Below are 17,155 nucleotides of genomic sequence, written 5' to 3'. Positions count from 1 at the left end.
ATCCAATGAAACTCATATCTTAAAAAGACCCTAGAAAATCAGATTTCAATCTGAAAATGTTCATCGAATCATGGAAATGTAGGACCGGAAGGACTCGAGAGGTCATTTAGCCCACCCACCTGTGCAGAGGCAGCACCAAGTTTACCTAGACCAGTGGTCACCAACCGATCGATGGCCATCGACTGGTCGATCCTGGAGACTCTCCTAGTCAATCGCGATCTCCGCTAGTGCAGCGGGGCTGCTGCTAAGTCCGGCTCCCTGCCTGCCTGGCCCCACACCACTCGCAGAAGCGACCAACACACCCCCACAGCCCTGGGGGAAGAGAGGGGGCAAAGGTCTCTGCGCGCTGCTCCTGCCTGCAAGCACTTCCCCCACAGCTCCCATTGGCCGGGAACGGGGAACTGTGGCCAATGGGAGCTGAGGGGGCGATGCCTGCAGAGAGGGGCAGCTCACGGAGCCAGGTGCCCCCCCCCCCCCCCGGAGCCACAGGGGCACGTTTGCCCCTTCCGGGAGCGGCACGGGGCTGGGGCAGGTAAGGAGCCTACCTTAGCCCCGCTGCACTGCTGACCAGGAGCCGCCCGAGGTGAGTGCCGCCCAGCTGGAGCACACACCCTGAACCCCCTCTTGGAGCCAGCACCCCGTACCTCCTCGTGCACCCCAACCCCCTGCCCCAGCCCTGACTCCCTGCCCAGAGCCAGCACCCTGTACCCCCCCTGCATCCCAACACTCTGCTCTAGCCTGGAGCCCCCTCCTGCACCCAATCTCCCTCCCAGAGCTTGCCCCCTCGTGCACCCCAACCCCTTGCCCCAGGCTTAGCCCGGAGCCCCCTCCCACACTGCAAACCCCTCTTCCCCAGCCCAGAGCCCGCATTCCCTCCTGAACCCCAAACCCCTGCCCCAGCTTGGTGAAAGTGAGTGAGGGTTGGGGAGAGCAAGCGACGGAGGTTGTGGGGGGATGGAGTGAGCAGAGCGGGGCTTCGAGGAAGGGGCAGGGCTTTGGGGAAGGAGTGGGGTAGATCCTGGGTTGCCCTTAAATTCAAAAAGTGATCTTGGGCATAAAAAGGTTGGAGACCACTGATCTAGACCATCCCTGACAGGTGTTTGTCTAACCTGTTCTTAAAAGCCTCCAATGATGCGGTTTCCACAGCCTGACTTGGTCACCTGTTCCAGTGCTTAACTATTCTTACAGTTAGAAAGTTTTTCCTAATAACTAACCTAAATCTCCCTTGCTGCAGATGACGCTCATTCTTTTCCTGCCTTCAGTGGACATGGATAACAGTTGATCATTGTCCTCTTTGTAAGAGCCCATAATGTATCTGAAGACATATCAGGTCTCCCCTCAGTCTTTTCCCAAGACTAAACATACCCAGTTTTTTTAACCTTTCCTCATAGGTCGGGTTTTCTAAATCTTTTATCATTTTTGTTGCTCTCCTTCGGACTCTCTCCAGTTTGTCCAGGTCTTTCTAAAAGGGTGGCACCCAGAACTGGACACAGGACTCCAGCTGAGGCCTCACCAGTGTCGAGTAGAGCAAGACAGTTACTGCTCATATCTTAGATCTGACACTCCTGTTAATACACGCCAGAATGATATTGGCCTTTTTTGCACCTCTGTCCCATTGTTGACTCATTCAATGTGTGATCAATTTTTACCTCCTTCACTCACAAGAAACATTTAAGAGTCCTATAAATGAAAGAAGTTAACAAAAAATTTTGTTTTGTTTTGTTTGTTTCCTTTGTGCATTTGATAGCACTCCCTAGCTAGTCTACTGATCAGTCAGTTTCTCCCCTGCTGAAAAGACCTTCACAAGCATCCACAGGAAAAACATAGTGTTTATCAATTTTCTTTCCTATAGGAGGTAGCAATGGTCGCTTTCTGTGTGGTAAACAAACCACTTTTGAAGGTGGGATGAGGGAGCCAGCTATTGCTTGGTGGCCAGGCCAGATACCTGCAGGACACGTAAGTATCTGGCCTTAACAATTTTAGGCCCAATCCAATGCCAACTGAAGTCAATGGAAGGAATCCCATTGGCTTCAATGGTCTTTGGTTCAGGGCTTTTAGCACATTCTCAATGGAATCACTGTGTCGAAACCTGGGATCTGATTAAGTCAAGAATTGGTTGATGTGTATACAATAAGATCAGTTAATTACATTATTGCAATCTTATACCGTGAATGCACATGATTGGATTTTTTATGAACACTAAGGGGTTTGATTTTAGCCAGCAGATACCTTTTTGTTTTCCTGGTCTGTTTAACCCCTTCACTTTTGTTGGATCATACGTCTGTATCCCCAGCATTTTTAGTGGATTATCAATGCGATCAAATGGAATGCAAGGACATTCCTGTTACTGTGTGCCCTGCTGCAGTGGAGGAACATGCTTTCTGGATGTATTCTGCATGTCCTGCAGCATCGAGTGATTTTAAACCTGACACTCCTGTTTTTTGTGGCTAGATAGCAGTTTCACTCAGGGAGGTAGGTCTGTGTACCAGAATGTTGCTATTTCCTGCCTGCACAGAGATTAAAATGATGCTCATTCTAAAATAATCCTCAGGTGGCAATACCAGCATGTGCAGGAAATTGTCCCAATACTCATTAAAGAAAGATTTAATCAGGTCTCCAGGAGGCAGGATTCCTGTTAAATAATATGCATTCCCTCCCCTTTGTAGATGTCTTTTATTCAGAAAGAAGTGATACTTCATCAACTCGACACTGTGCCCAAGATCGCAAAATATTTATAAAACATTTATTTTTCTAATTTACATTCCTTTTCAATGTTGTAAATCCATTAAATCGGATAAAGATAATTTATAGAACATATTTAGAGGGCCACTGTCAGATTTGGCCTAAAATTTGGAGCACAAGGGCAATTTGAGTTTGTCATTTTTAAAGGTTTTACAAAACCTAATAGGAATGTTTTTATGATTCTTTAACATTTGAAATGAAAACAGTTTATTGTTTGAATTTAAACATTCCCATGAAGTCCTTGCAAGCCAAGCATAAGTAACCTTGGACTAGTGCATGAGAACACAAAATTGAAACTAACTGTTTTGGTTTGTATGTACAAACTTGAGTAAAGTGCCTAAAGTAAACAGCCATCATTAATGGGGACAGGTACATTAGATATGAAAAAATAACTCTAAGGTATAATTAGGAACAAAGGCAAGGAAATTTTTTTAGCAATAACTTAACAACAGTAATCTTGTACATGCAGTGTAGCTAGCTATTTTATGTGATGGTAAGAAATGTTTGCCACAGATTGGAGCTCAATGTGGTAGTTTGTGGTGAATTGCTTGCTCTTTTAGAAACAACTGAAAGTTTAACCTAAATTTGTATGATCAACCATTTATGTATGGTTAACACATTGGCACACCCAAATGAGGTGCCATACTGCCATGGGTACACACACAAAGGCAAGCTACCTCTATTTAGAAAAGCTCTTATGTATATGATTAACTTTAAGCACATGCTTAAGTCTTATTAGGCAGATTCTCACCTGATCTAAATTGGCATCACTCCATTGATGGATCTGCCTTCATTGACTTTAATAACACTTAAGTATATGCTTCACTTTAGGCATATGCTTAATTCCTTGCTTGATTTAGCCCCATTTCAGGAAACTGGCCACCAAATGGTTACACATATAGAGGTCTAATCCTGAGAGGAGTTGTGCTCCCACAATTCCCATTGGGTTCAGACTCTTTTCAAACCTGTGCTCCATAATGTGCTGCTTCACTCTGTGTTGTGGATGTGCTAGTATGGATCTGTAAATAAATACATAATAACAGATATTGATAGGTCTTCTATGCTTGTATTCTTGCAATCAAAGCTCCTGCAGTCTGATGCCCACCGCAACACTATCCTCAGGTGAGAAGTACAGCATTGCTTCAGGTTTTTGGGTAATGCAACTCTGCCATTGCCTTCTAGTGTTAGTCGCATGTATAGTTTTTATAGTGCATAGTTATTTCTCAACAATTGCCTTTTCTAGACCTAGTCGGTGGAGAGCTCCCTTCTACAGTTTTTTGTCTATTTTACATGTAGTATGTTGAAGCTTTTACCTTCCCAACCTGACCAGGAGGGAGGAGTCAGAGGTTAATTCAGTGTTAGTGCCCATGTAGTCATTGAATTCTCTGCTAAATCAGTCGGGAACTTTACCCGCTAGTAATACTACTTTTACGATGGACACAAGTCCACCAGGAATTGGAGTGAACCCACAAACTGTCTCATAGCGATGACCAAACATCTATCAAATGGTGACAACTTTTGGTTACTGTTGACCGAGGCCACATTCAAAGCAGTAACCTGCTGTTGAATGTTTCCCTATCCTGTTGCCTGCGCCATTCGGTTGCTCAGCCCCACCAAACTACTGGAGTTAAAGCATTCTCTGGAAGGGTCATGCCTCCTTGTTGATGGTCAGAAATTTGATAAATGCAGAATAATGCACATTAGAAACCATAATCCTGACTATACATTCAAAATGATGGGATATAAATTAGCTGTTACCACTCAAGAAAAGATCTTGGAGTCATTGTTGATAGTTCTCTGAAAACATGCACTCAATGTGCAGCAGCTGTCAAAGAAGCTAACAATGTTAGGAACCATTAAGAAAGGGATAGATAATAAGACAGAAAACATCATAATGCCACTATATAAATCCATGATATGCCTACACCTTCATTACTGCATGCAGTTGTGGTCGCCCCATCTCAAAAATAATATATTAGAATTGGAAAAAGTACAGAGAAGGGCAACAAAAATGATGAAGGGTATGGAACAGCTGCTGCATGAGGTGAGATTAAAAAACCTTGGACTTTTCAGCTTGGAAAAGAGATGGCTAAGAGGGGATATGACAGAGGTCTATTAAATCATGACTGCTGTGGAGAAAGTGAATAAGGAAGTATTATTTACTCCTTTACATAACATAAGAGGGATCACCCAATGAAATTAATAGGCAGCAGGTTTAAGAGAAACATAGGGAAGTATTTCTTTACACAACGCAGAGTCAACCTGTGGAACTCTTTGCCGGGGGATATTGTGAAGGCCAGAACTATAACAGAGTTCAAAAAAGAATTGGGTAAGTTCATGGAAGATAGATCCATCAATATCTATGAGCCAACATGGTCAGGGATGCAAACATATGCTCTTAGTGTCCCTAGTCTCTGATTGACAGAAGCTGGGAGTGGACAATAGTGGATGGATCATTCAATGATAGCCTGTTCTGGTCATTGTCTCTGAAGCACCTGGCATTGGCCACTGTCAGAAGACAGGATACTGGGCTAGATGAACCATTGGTCTGCCCCAGTATGGCCATTATGTTCTTATGCTGACAATCTTACTGACTTGTAGATTTTTTTTTTTAGTGGGTGTATTTCTTTATTTCAAATAAAAGGAATGTTGAGTAGAAATTATAAAGGAAATCAAGTGGACAGTTCTAATAGGAACATCAGTAGCACTATAGGTAACCAGTTTGGGGCTCGGTGGGGGTCTTGCCACAGGAGGCTGCTGCTGGTGTTGGCATCAAAATTCAGTTCCTTTTGGCCCCGTTTTGGCATGTTTATTCACACACAAACAGCCTTTCTGTAGCTTCCTCCCCCTCTCCATTTTCCAGGTGAATTCATAACAAGTCAACATTTAAACATTCCCTGCATCACATCTGCCTTCTGGAAAGATCTAGCTGAAAGAAATTCATATTCTGCTGGTATTTGAATCCTTCTCCTTCTCTCTTTCTGCGTGTCTCCTCCCCTTCCCTCCCCAGTTCCTGCTCCCTGAAGGAGAAAAGAACATATCAACCCAAAGACAGCATTGCAACCTTTTCTTCACTATCTCCCATGGGGCGCAAATTGAAATTGAATTAGACAGGGATATCAGGTCTGCTCGCTGTGATAACTGTAAAAGGATTTTATTTAAAAACACCCTGACATTTGTTCACCCAGTTTCAAATATTTAGCTTTTCTCCTTTCCTTTCCTGGCGGGGGCGACTTTATTAATTGTCGCCTTTGATTCAGAGTTAAAGCTTGAAAGCGCTGATAACAGCAGTGGTGACTATTTCTTCCCGCAACGTGGCCCACAGCAAAAGGATTTCATTTTCTTAAAGACGTTATGTGTTCACTGAGAGTTTATTTAAAAAAAAAGGGGGGGGAGCCCTTCTTACGTGCGTAATGCCAGCTGTTCCTTACTGATATGAGGAATATCTGATCTCGCTCTTCTTTTATATGTTATTTATTTTCTCTGGGCTGTTACTCTCTCTGGATTTTTATTTTTCTTAAGAAAAAATGGAAGAGGCAACTAGAATGAGAGTGCTGTTGACAGGAGAAAATGGTAATTTAAAAAAAATTCCCTGAAAATACTTCAAAGTTTTATAAATATTAACCTTTTTTATTTTTTTTCTCTCTTCACGGTGCTGCAGAGCACAGATAAATCCAAGTGGCTGTGGCACTGGCGTTTAATTTCCTTAAGAAGTTTTCTCTGCTTCACGGAAGAATGTTGTCTGAGACCAGAAACGTAATTGAATGATTAAAGGGAGTCATCTACATCTGGTTATGTTTAATAAAGGCCAGTACAAGAAGTCAGTGGTGGCCCCAGAGGACTGTCACAGTGTATAAATTAGATAGTACGTCTCAGCTTGGCTATTGCTTCTTGCTGTCTGTTAGCCAAAAGATTTAGGTGACAGGATTGAGTGGCGACATGAAAAGTGATTTTTTTTGGATTTGCCTTATAAACTGTGAAAGGCCTAATTACAAAAAGTCTTACATGCTAGCTATCCTGTTCATTCCTGCTGCAGCAGGAGTACATGGAGAGCAGGCACGTTAATAACTATATCATGTGCCAAATATCCCCTTTATTAATCTCTCAAATCCTTCACATGGCATTTCTCCAACCTCACAATGCCTGCGACGTGCAAAGGGTAAGGAGCAGGGGGCGAGCATATGAGACTCAGCACCTCATGGTGTGTGAAGTTGTCCACCTTTGTCAGGAATGGATGTGATAGCTTCTTTGAAGGAGGATAACATTGTTATTATTTAATGTCTGTGCACTCTTAACGTGTGCACAGCCCTTTACAAAACACACACACACGGCAAGATCCTTGCTCTAAGGAGCCTACAATCTAAGGGTATGTCTACACTGCAGCTGGGGGTGAGCCTCCCAGCCCTAGTAGACAGACTCATGCTAGCTTGGAGAAGGGGGTGGGTCTTAGAGCCCGGACTCCAACCCAAGCAGGAATGTCTGCACCGCTATTTTTAGTCCTGTAGCATGAGCCTAAGTCAGTTGTTCTGAGACACACTGCTGTGGATCTTTTTTTATTTTGTGTTTATTTTTTGCAGTGTAGGTGTACCCAAAGAGAGCAGTGTGGAGACAGTAGAGCGTAAGGAGCAACCGCAGCAACATCTAGGTCCCATCAAAATGGGGTCAGTGGGGCCTGACCCCTCCCCAGATCTCTGTATCTGATAGCTACACAACAGCATTTTTGTTAGTGTTTGAATCAGCAATAAAAATGCACGTCTGTCATTCTTGCAAAGGAACAGGGAGCGTGTGTGTAACCATTGTGTATTTGCAGTGAGCCGCAGTCTCATTGGTGTCTGACTTAGTTGTTGGGGTGGAAGGCAATGGGAGGTTTGCCTGGGTAAGGACTGCAGGATTTGGTGCAGTGTATGTAGGTTTGTTTTGTTTTGTTTTGAAGGGAGAAAATATGGATCTCCCAGTACCAGTGCACATTATAAAACTAAAACAGTACGTCCAGTTTCACTGTAAAATGGGACTGTTCCAGTTCCTTCTCAGAGGTTGCGTAGCAGAAAAAGTTGCCAGCAGCTTCCCTCCATCCTCTCCTCCAAATGAGGAGATGAACCTTTAGAAGAGTTCGTGTACATACCTGCCTCTTGTGTTGCTCATGTGGAGAACCGTTTAATATTTCAGGTCCTGTGATTTAACCCCTTCCCATCCTTACTGCCCACAAAAACAGGCTGATCCTAGCCTCTTCCAAAGTACCTCAGTGCAGCAAAAGCTCTGAATCAAACTATGGGCCTGATCCTACGCAATCTTTCACATGCCAGTAATCCCAGTAATTTCAGTCAGATTACTCTACTGACTAAAGGCTATTTTCATAAATAAAGGTTTCCAGGATCAGGTCCTCTCTATGCTTGCTGCTTTGCATTCTCTTTCTCCTGCATGGGAACAGGGGAAGTTTTGCCCATATCCTTCCTCCGTATTAAATGCTCTTGTCAGTGTTTTGTGATGAATTCAAATGGTTAAGAATTGAAATGACTGTAATCCAGCCGAGTGACATTGCAATGTTAAACGCTTAATCCATCCCAATAGTGCAAGCACAGCATGCAGCCTCTTGTTTTTGGAAAGAGGAAAATACTGTAATTTTCAGAAATATTTTTCAATTCCCCGCTTAAATCCTTAGATGTTCACTTTTTCAACCTATTGGCCATCTAGCCACTTAAAGCAAGAGGTTTAGTAATTCAGAAAATGGTTTGTTTCCCTTAATAGGGCTGAAGAAACTAAAACAACTGAGCTGATATGTTGCAGAGTTCCTCTTTTATGATAATTTGCTCCAGTATTTAAATACTCTTTTAGAGTCAGCTTAGTAAATGGAGATCCATTACTTATTAGCAGGAAGATTCATGGATAAGGCAGGCTTTGATGGTCATGATGCTATGACAGATATATTGGTATCCTCAGTATATTGGTAGAACATGAGAATCTGCCTTGGATGGAAAAGAAAGAAAATGGTTTTTCTCCACTGTATAAGTATGTTGAATTGGGTCACATGGCTCTTTGTTTCCGAGTTTGCGGTATGCCTGGGAAGGTTCTGTTGGGTCACATCTGGTACTGATGCATCTTGTCGCAAAGTGCTCATACTCTCTCACTTGACTGAAGATATCGGCCTCAACTTTGTGTAATGTTGGTTAATTCCCCATCCCAAGGCAGATGATAGTCTCCTAGCATAGTAGCATAGCACAGAAAGAGTGTGTGTAAATCAGTCAGAAGGTAATCGGTGGAAACAAATACTGTGTGGGATGCTTGTTTTTAAAACAGGAATAATTAAGACCGAAGGAATTATAAATATGGCTGCCAGTTAAATTTAAAAACCTCTTAAAAAACCACTAAAGCCAAAAAATGGTGGTTTTTCCTCCCTGATAAAAATATTCTAAAATATTCCAGCTTCACCATTCTAGAATTGTTGAAAACGGTTTGTAGACAAGGTCATTGGGACCCGAAGATCACTCCCCATCCACCCACTTCTGTACTTGCTGGGAGCTCACCCCTGGCAATGCAGGGCTCCGGAGAGGGCCAATGGATGGAATAAATCAAGGGGAACTTTGTATGGAATACTGATTTTTCAATCTCAGAATGAGTAATAATTTGCCTATGCACACCAGGGGGCCCTAAGCACCACAAAGTGTGAATGAATGAATGGAAAGTGGGTGAAGTAAAGGGAAAGGTTTAAAAAAAAAAATCCATAAAAAAACAACATGAAAGGAGGAAGGGCCTGATTCAGCCCTCTAGAAGCTAATGGGGACTTTGCATGTGACTCTCATATGAGCAGGAGCAAGCCCCAAGTGAGAAATTTTGAGAGATGCAAAAAAGGAATGGGACTGAGAAAGCAGCTCTTTTGTAGCAGAGAGGCAGGCAGCCTCGTCTGCTTGAATTTGTATGGAAAGTCTGTGCAAACGCTCTTCGTTGTCTTGTCGATTTCAGGTGAGTCATCAGCTGGGTAACGTGATGGATCTCTTCACCACCAGCCTCTCCCTAGCGGGATTGCAGCCTCCCAGTGACAGACAGATTGACGGTATTGACCTTTCTCCTGTCATCCTGCAGAGCAAGCTAATTGACAGGTTAGTTATGAGCACGGAGCTCACAGCTCCTCCCTCGCGGTTATTGGAGGGGGGCAGAACTCATTTGCTCATTTTAAAAATCTCTTCTTAAAAACTATTATTACTTTAGAAACTGGCCTGGTGCACTTTGTGTTCCTGATGGCTGAATTGGGGTGAGCCACAGAGATTTACTTTCTGTGCTAATTATGTGCTGGAGCTAGCGAGGTGGGATTGCTTGAAACTCAGCATATTGCCATGAAATGGATTCCCTGGGCACATTCAGTTGTCCAGGGATTAGCACAGATCCCTGGAACAGCATAAGGTCACAGTGAGGATAAATTCCGTGAACTCTAACCTGGTTAGGGAAAGGAGGTTTAATTATTTATTACTGTGAGGCAACCAAGAGTGTCTGGGTCCTTCACAGAACACAGTCACTGCCTGAAAGAGTATACAGTCAAAGGCCTTGACCCTGGAAAGGGACTTCACTGAAACCCCACTTGTGTGCTTGCGTGGATCCTTTTTCACGGTTGGGCCCAAATTTTAGACTTGACTTGAAGAGCTGGAATAATGAGCAGCAGTGGGGGATGGGATGGGTGTTAAAACAAGACAAGATTAGACAGTGAACATTCTTGACTTCCTTTCCTGGGCAATGTAGAACTGGGAGTATTTCCAGGAATGGTTTAATTGAGCAGAGGGAAGCAGCCTGACAAATCAAAGTAGAGAGGATGTTCCATAAGTAGGGGAGAGCATGAGGAAAGGCACCGGGATACTTGCAGGATTCATCTGTGTTCTCTTCTGTGTTGACTTTGAACCTTAGGTCAGAAAAGCTATTTTTGTGCCCATTAGGGCAGAAAGCACCTGCATAGCACTGCAGGTGATTCCCCTCGTGTCTAATTTCGGGCGTTACTGGATCTGTGAGTGCTGTGAAATGTTTGCAATTAGCATGACTTTATTTCTTTAAGGTTGAAGAGGTTCTTTATTGACATCAAAGAGTTTTTTCATTGGAGAGGCAAACGTTTTATTACTCTGCCCCTTGCACTACAATAATTGTCACTTCAGTGCACCAGGTGAACCAGGTCAGGTCTTCCAAAGCCAAAAACTCCATTAATATTTTTTTCCAGTGGGTTAGGTTTTAACATCCTTTTTAGCTAAGAAAGCAGGAACAGTAAAGATGATGTGGGGATGGAAAAGATTATTTAAAACAAAAGATCTTATACAAACACCCCCAACTAAAGAAAGCTCCTTGAGGTATGAGTGTTATGGGTGAGCGAGAACAGGATGAGTGAGTCCTTTTCTTTCACTGGTGGGAACATTTTGGACCCCGTTCTGCATTCTTGCTACCCCCTTCACTCTCATTATCCCTTAGTTTTTGGTGCATACAGAGTGGACTAAAAGGAATGGGCCCTGTGTGCTAAGCTGGGTTTTTCCCTTTGTTCACAAGCTCCTCATAAATACAAAGAGCTCCTTATTAAATACTCATCGTTTGTGCAGGGAGTGATGGAGACTGCAGTTCAGTCTCAAACCAGAAGGGATCTAAGACCACTCCTGTGCTTCAGTCAGGGAGATTTTTAACCTTCTCTTACCATGAAGATATGGTCTTCAAGGTGGCACCATAGAACCGGACAGTTCTTGCAAAATAGGAATTCTGAGTCCAAACCAAAGCTGCAGATTCAGAACTGATGATGATGAACTTTCTGACTTCGTGTAGCAGTCTATAACTACTGGAAAAAGCTGACCAAGCTAGAGTCCTTGCATGAGGAACTCTGCCAACAGAGTCTGCCCTCTATAGATGCTTCAGTTCTGCAGAAATGGACTGGTCTGGTTTTACCTTCCATTCCAAGAGCAACAGAGTGCTTTGTCGGTGAAACCAAAGGGAAAAGGGGGGACAGTGCTGAGCTCGCCACAACATTTTTTGAAAGGGGGACACAGGCCATTAACTAGTCTGAATAGAATATATTTTCCAAATATATCCCCAGTGTGCTCCCTAAATTGAGAACCATGCGGGTTTGAGAAAAGGCAGCACCCAGAATTGCATTAGGCCAAGTTAACGGGAAGGCTTTTTAAGAAATTGATGGGGGTGGAATCTAAAGCATGTTGGAGTGCTAGCATTTGTGATTCGGGTGCATTCTGAGATGGCACTGGAAAGCAGAATGCGTCTTTAATGCTGTTTTCCCCCTTCTCTGGCTAATCAGCCTGTGTGACAGTAACAGCTGGCAGTCTGGTGCTCTCTAGCTGTCCCCAGCCATAAACAGGAGACCAAGCATCACATGTTCTGTGAATCCCCATCACACACCCCACTCTTCTGAGACATTTGGTGTTTAAATCGTCACGCTCTATAGAAAATTCCAGGGGCTGATAGTTCAAGGATTAACAGTCACTGGCAGCCCAGTTGTATAATGTTTCATTCTTGTGCAATGTGAGCTCTCAACTTGATGAACACTTTAAAAAATGTTAATTGAAAACCTTGCAGTGGAGACTCTGAGAAGGCAGCCTGTTCCTGACTGATAGCTGAATCGGAAGTCAGACTCCATTAAAGTGTTTGTCTCCCTTATCAGTGTGCCTGCCCAAGCGCTTGTTTAGGCACATTGCATTTCTCATGCAGCTGCACTTCCCCTCCCCCTTCTGCTTCCCTGTCAGGCCGATATTCTATTACCGTGGCAACGAGATGATGGCAGTAAGACTTGGGCTTTACAAGGCTCACTACTGGACCTGGATCAACTCCTGGGAGCAGTTCAGTCAGGTAACAGAAAACAAAACCCCCTCGTTTAGTTCATTTCCCCCATTCCCAGTTGCATCAAGTGACATTTTCCTCATGGGGGGGGGGGAAACCCATTAAAGGGGAATTCGAAATCATTGGCATGTCCCTGCGCTCCATTTTAAACCAGCCTTTTATTGTAGACATTGATGTGTCATTACTGCTGGATCTGTAGGATAAAGGGAAAGGAGGAAGGAGACTAGTATTTCAGCACCTTCATATTGAAGTCAATGTCATTCCAGGGCAATCACAGGAAATTGTCCTCTTGGGTTGTTTTGGATGTTGGGGTTGGTGGTTTTTTTTTTTTTAGCCTCTAATATACTCCAACGTTAAGCATCTTTTCTTGATCAATTCTTACCAAGCTTATATGTCACACCATTTGGAGTGTTACATTAAGTTGTTGGTGTGGATCCAGTGTCTGATATGAGGAATTCAATGTCCCTCACTATTTACACGACTATAAGGCTGCTTTGCTAAGCAATGCATGGAGAGGGAAGGAAGCCCAGCCGTCAGCAGCTGTACTGTGCAAAGAACTGCAGCCGCTGAAAACAGAGCACTTGTGTTTCATCTCTTACAAAAGCGTGCTCCGACCTAAATCATTCTCAGACGTAGCACATTTTTGAGCTCTCTCGGTTGACCATCCCTTTGTTCTAAGTGATACGCTCTTGCTGTTTTTCTGATTTTGTGTCTTTCTTGTTCCAAACTTGGGTAATAAACTCTGGGGCATTTCACAAATGGCAGCTCACCATTGTGCCATGCTGATTATGCCCTTAAAAGTGAAGTAAATGTGCTATGGCACAGCTTTCAGCAATTTCAACAGCAGGCTGGTGGTAGAGGGGGTTGTTTGTAAGATTATGACTATTTGTTATGTATGGGCGGTCCTCAGGGCTTCACAGGTGCAGAACAAAGTGCTGCTGGCATTTGTGGATGTGAAAACAAGCATGTAGTTTGTATACTCAGGGCGAGGGGGGTGGGGGGTAGAGGCAGCATCAAGGGAGTCTTTTACATTCATGGCTGTAAACTTTGTATCTAGAAAGACTGTAAGGCTCAAAGAGTCAAAGTTGCAATTTTACATGGCGCCAAAGCGACTTACCAACTGGGAGGGAAACTTGCATCGCATACTTTACGCCATTGTTAACGCTTTGGGAGGGGGATGATGCAAGATATTGTCGACACTTGTATGTGAATAAAGCTCGGATCTTTCAAGTGACCTGGAAAGAGTGTGGAAGATTTTCACTGTGAGTGGGGACATTGGAAAAGGATGTGCACGTGCACAAGTGTGCACTTCCCATGTGTACACAAGACAATGTCAGAGATGAGTAACTGCTCTCCATTGTAATATAAGCACATCTACACACTTACACACCTAGTTCAGAACAAAATAAATGCCTATACTGATCTAACCTGTTTGTACATGTCTGAATATGTGTGTAGCTGTGATAATGGAGACCGGTTACTCATTTCAAAGACTCTCCCACTGTGAGCAGTGGCAGTTGTGTAATTAAGGAATATTTCTTTCTTTCTAAGTCTTTGGTTAACTACTGGCTGATTAAAGTCAGTAATTATGCTGTACATCAGAGAGATGATTAAAAATTCACTTGCTTTCCTGCAGCTTGTATCACATGTGGTTGATGTGGGTAAAATTGGAGCACATTAGTGGACAGAATAGCCATTAACAACATGCAGAGGAAGCTGGGGCTGAAATTTGTTCCGATTCCTCTCATGTCCTCCAGACGTTAATTACAACCCTCCGGAGCTTAAAATAAATAAATAAATAAATAAATCGGAATGCAAAATATTTTTACAGTTCTGATTTTTTTTTTTTTTTTTTTTTTTTGCAAGCTTGTCATACATGACCGCCACACAGTTCCTCCTTGCAATTACTGCTTGGTTATCAGTAATATTTATATTGTGGTTGGAGTTATCTTGGCAGAGTAGGAGGAGCCAGTTTTGCTTGCTGGCTTCATTGCAAGTGGACTTTAATGTACACTTGTGTGACATTAGAAATCCTGATTGTCGACAGAACAGATGAGTTTGCCTTGCCAAGCCACTGGGGCTTTTGGCTAATAAGGCAAGTTTTTACCTTGTCTAATGGTGGGGTCTCCTGACTGGCTCATTACCTGATTATCTGAGTCAGATGTGGAGATGTATTAGACTCCCTTTGAACTTGGAAGCCTTTCACTCATAAAGATGATGGGGCCAAAGTCAGATCTGGTGAAAGCTGGTACAGTTCCATCATCTTTATTGGAGCTGCAACCATTTAAACAGGCCTGAGGTTGGCCAGATACGTCAAAACAACTCTCTGTTTATTTTCAAGAGGTTTACTTTACGGATAATTTAGTATCTTGTTATTTTTGGAGAGTTGCTTCATTGTTTCATGTTTCAGCCAAACCTTCATTTGCTCTTGAAAGCCCTTGTTAATTGGGGGAGTTTTTTTTACTAAATATAGATAGTCTTGTCAGAATCCAATTTTTTTCTTTAATTTCAATTATTAGTGTCACTTTTTATTTCTAAATTTTTACTGTTGCATGATATTAAGGGGTGGGTAGGGTTGGGGCAGGGCTGTAGAGGGCTCCCTGTGCCACTGAGGGGCCCAAAACACAGGTGCGAAGGAGGTTGCGGTCCTGACCTGGAGCAGAGACCACTTGATCAGGACTACATAGAGGAGGATGAGCCCCTGGCTGCTGGGGAGGCTACCCCACTGCTGAACAGTTCCCACACACCTGGCTGGTGGGTGAGTGAGTGGGGCCATGACAGCGGAGCTGCAGAGGACTCCCCACGTGGTCACAGGCCGGTGACACCCGATCCCTGCACGTGCAAGGTGTGGAGAAAACTACAAGCCTGGGAGGGCAGAGTGGACAGGGTGGTGCAGGACCCTTGGTCAGGATGGCACGGAGGAAGGAAAGCCCCCCGCCACAGCGGAGGCCACCCTGCTACTGAATGGTTTTGTCCCTGGGCAGGAGCCTTTCAGCAGCAGGGTGACCTCCCCCACAGCTGGGGACTCATCCCTCACAGGCCTGGCTGGGAGTCTCTGCTCTGCCCTGCAGGGGCGCTGGAACAATTTGTACAGTGCGGGTGCTGAGAGCCATTGAACCAAACTGTAACCCCTGCGTATGATGGAAACCACTTCAAGCCAGGGGGTGCGGCAGCCCCCTCAGCACCTCTAGTTCCAGCACTATGCTCGCCTGCTAGGACCGCAGCCTCCCCCACGCCTTGCTCCTGCAGCGATCCAGTGTCACCATGCAGGAAGCCCTGCGCAGCTCTGCTGTCATGGCCCTGCTCGCTCACTCCCAGGACTGCGCTGCTAAAAGGCCAGTGACATTGGATCCCTGTAGGTGCAGCGTGCCGGGGGGAGGGGCAGGCTGCGCTCATGCTATTACTGATGGATGCTGGTTTTGTGTTGATTTCAGTGTCCGCTGAAATTGACATTTACCAGCATCTATCAGTTTAAAACGAATCCCGCCAAACCGAAATACAGACCACTTACGCTATTTCTAATTCATGCTTGGTGTGCTTTTGTTTGAAGATTTTTAAACCTGTAAATGCCGCTGAGCAAACCAGAATCCAATTGATGTTCGGATTGGAAAACATCCCATTGTTATCCTTCTGGCCACATGTGTGTCTTCTGAACACCTCCATGGCTTTTCACCGTCCAGCGTGGATAAGAAGAATTTGTGCAAGTTTAGGAATTTTAGCCTCTAACCTGGAAAGCTCCTTGCTTGATTGCAGCGTTAGGCAGCTAAGTAATAAAGTAGGTGTAAAATGGAGCACAGAGGAGACGCTTACAGACAGCTAACCCCAGGAGAGAACTCGGTTGTGCGTGCTTCTCCCCATATGGCACTTGGAATATTTACACTGCAAAGATCCCATGCCAGCAGTCCACTGATTTATAGTCTCTTTGCCTTATTAAACTCTCATGACATTAACATGCTTTAACTGGTACCCATCATCGGCATTCTAGTTTGGGATTCAATTTCATGTCGTCAGTCACAAAGATGAAATGTGTTGGGTTTTTGGTTTTTGTTTTTTTATCCTCCAAAGCCAGTATTTTCTAATCCGATTCCTCCCATAAATCGTTATAATCTATTTCCTAGCACTATAGGACTATTTGGTGTTATCTTCCCTGCTATTTCTACTTGATTATTTAGATAACTTATATTCATGAATGGCTACTCCCTTAAATAGCATAAGGGAAAGAAATATAAATCCACTCAGCGGAAATAAGTGAGACTAAGGACTTGATGGCACACACCACTCCTGCTTGTAAATTACATGGGACGCTCACATGAGGAATATTTACCTAGCTGCCATTTTTGTACAATAAAAAGCCTTTGTGATTTACAAGTGGTTCATGTTTATGCAGTTTGAATTGTCTGACATCCAGGAGCTGATGAATAGGACAGAGATAAGTGAATTTACTGAGAGAATATATTTATATTGGTAAATAATTTGAGATTTAATACATACTCTCTTCCAGAGTTAGATTTGGTTTTGGACGGAAAAAAAAGGAGACACGGAGAAGTTTAAGAATTCTGTAGTCTCAGACTTCATTGGAGAGTCAGTAAATAAATGATTTCACAGGAAA

The 17,155-nt window shown here is 43.7% G+C and overlaps 1 protein-coding gene across 1 annotated transcript in view; it reads left to right on the top strand.

Moving 5' to 3' along the window:
- Positions 1-17,155, top strand: part of LOC113409620 (N-acetylgalactosamine-6-sulfatase-like) — a 56,531-nt gene that overhangs the window by 14,621 nt on the left and 24,755 nt on the right. The window contains exons 8-10 of the mRNA XM_026663750.1: positions 1,853-1,956; positions 9,700-9,836; positions 12,453-12,555. Coding sequence (XP_026519535.1) covers positions 1,853-1,956; positions 9,700-9,836; positions 12,453-12,555 — 344 coding nt within the window. The remainder of the gene's footprint in view (positions 1-1,852; positions 1,957-9,699; positions 9,837-12,452; positions 12,556-17,155) is intronic.

The sequence above is a fragment of the Terrapene carolina genome, unplaced genomic scaffold, assembly GCF_002925995.2.
Source record: "Terrapene carolina triunguis isolate 2854851 unplaced genomic scaffold, T_m_triunguis-2.0 Scaffold33911, whole genome shotgun sequence".
Classification (NCBI taxonomy): Eukaryota; Metazoa; Chordata; order Testudines; family Emydidae; genus Terrapene; species Terrapene triunguis.
Note: the sequence above shows the minus strand (reverse complement) of the source record. Positions and strands in the feature narration are given on the sequence as shown.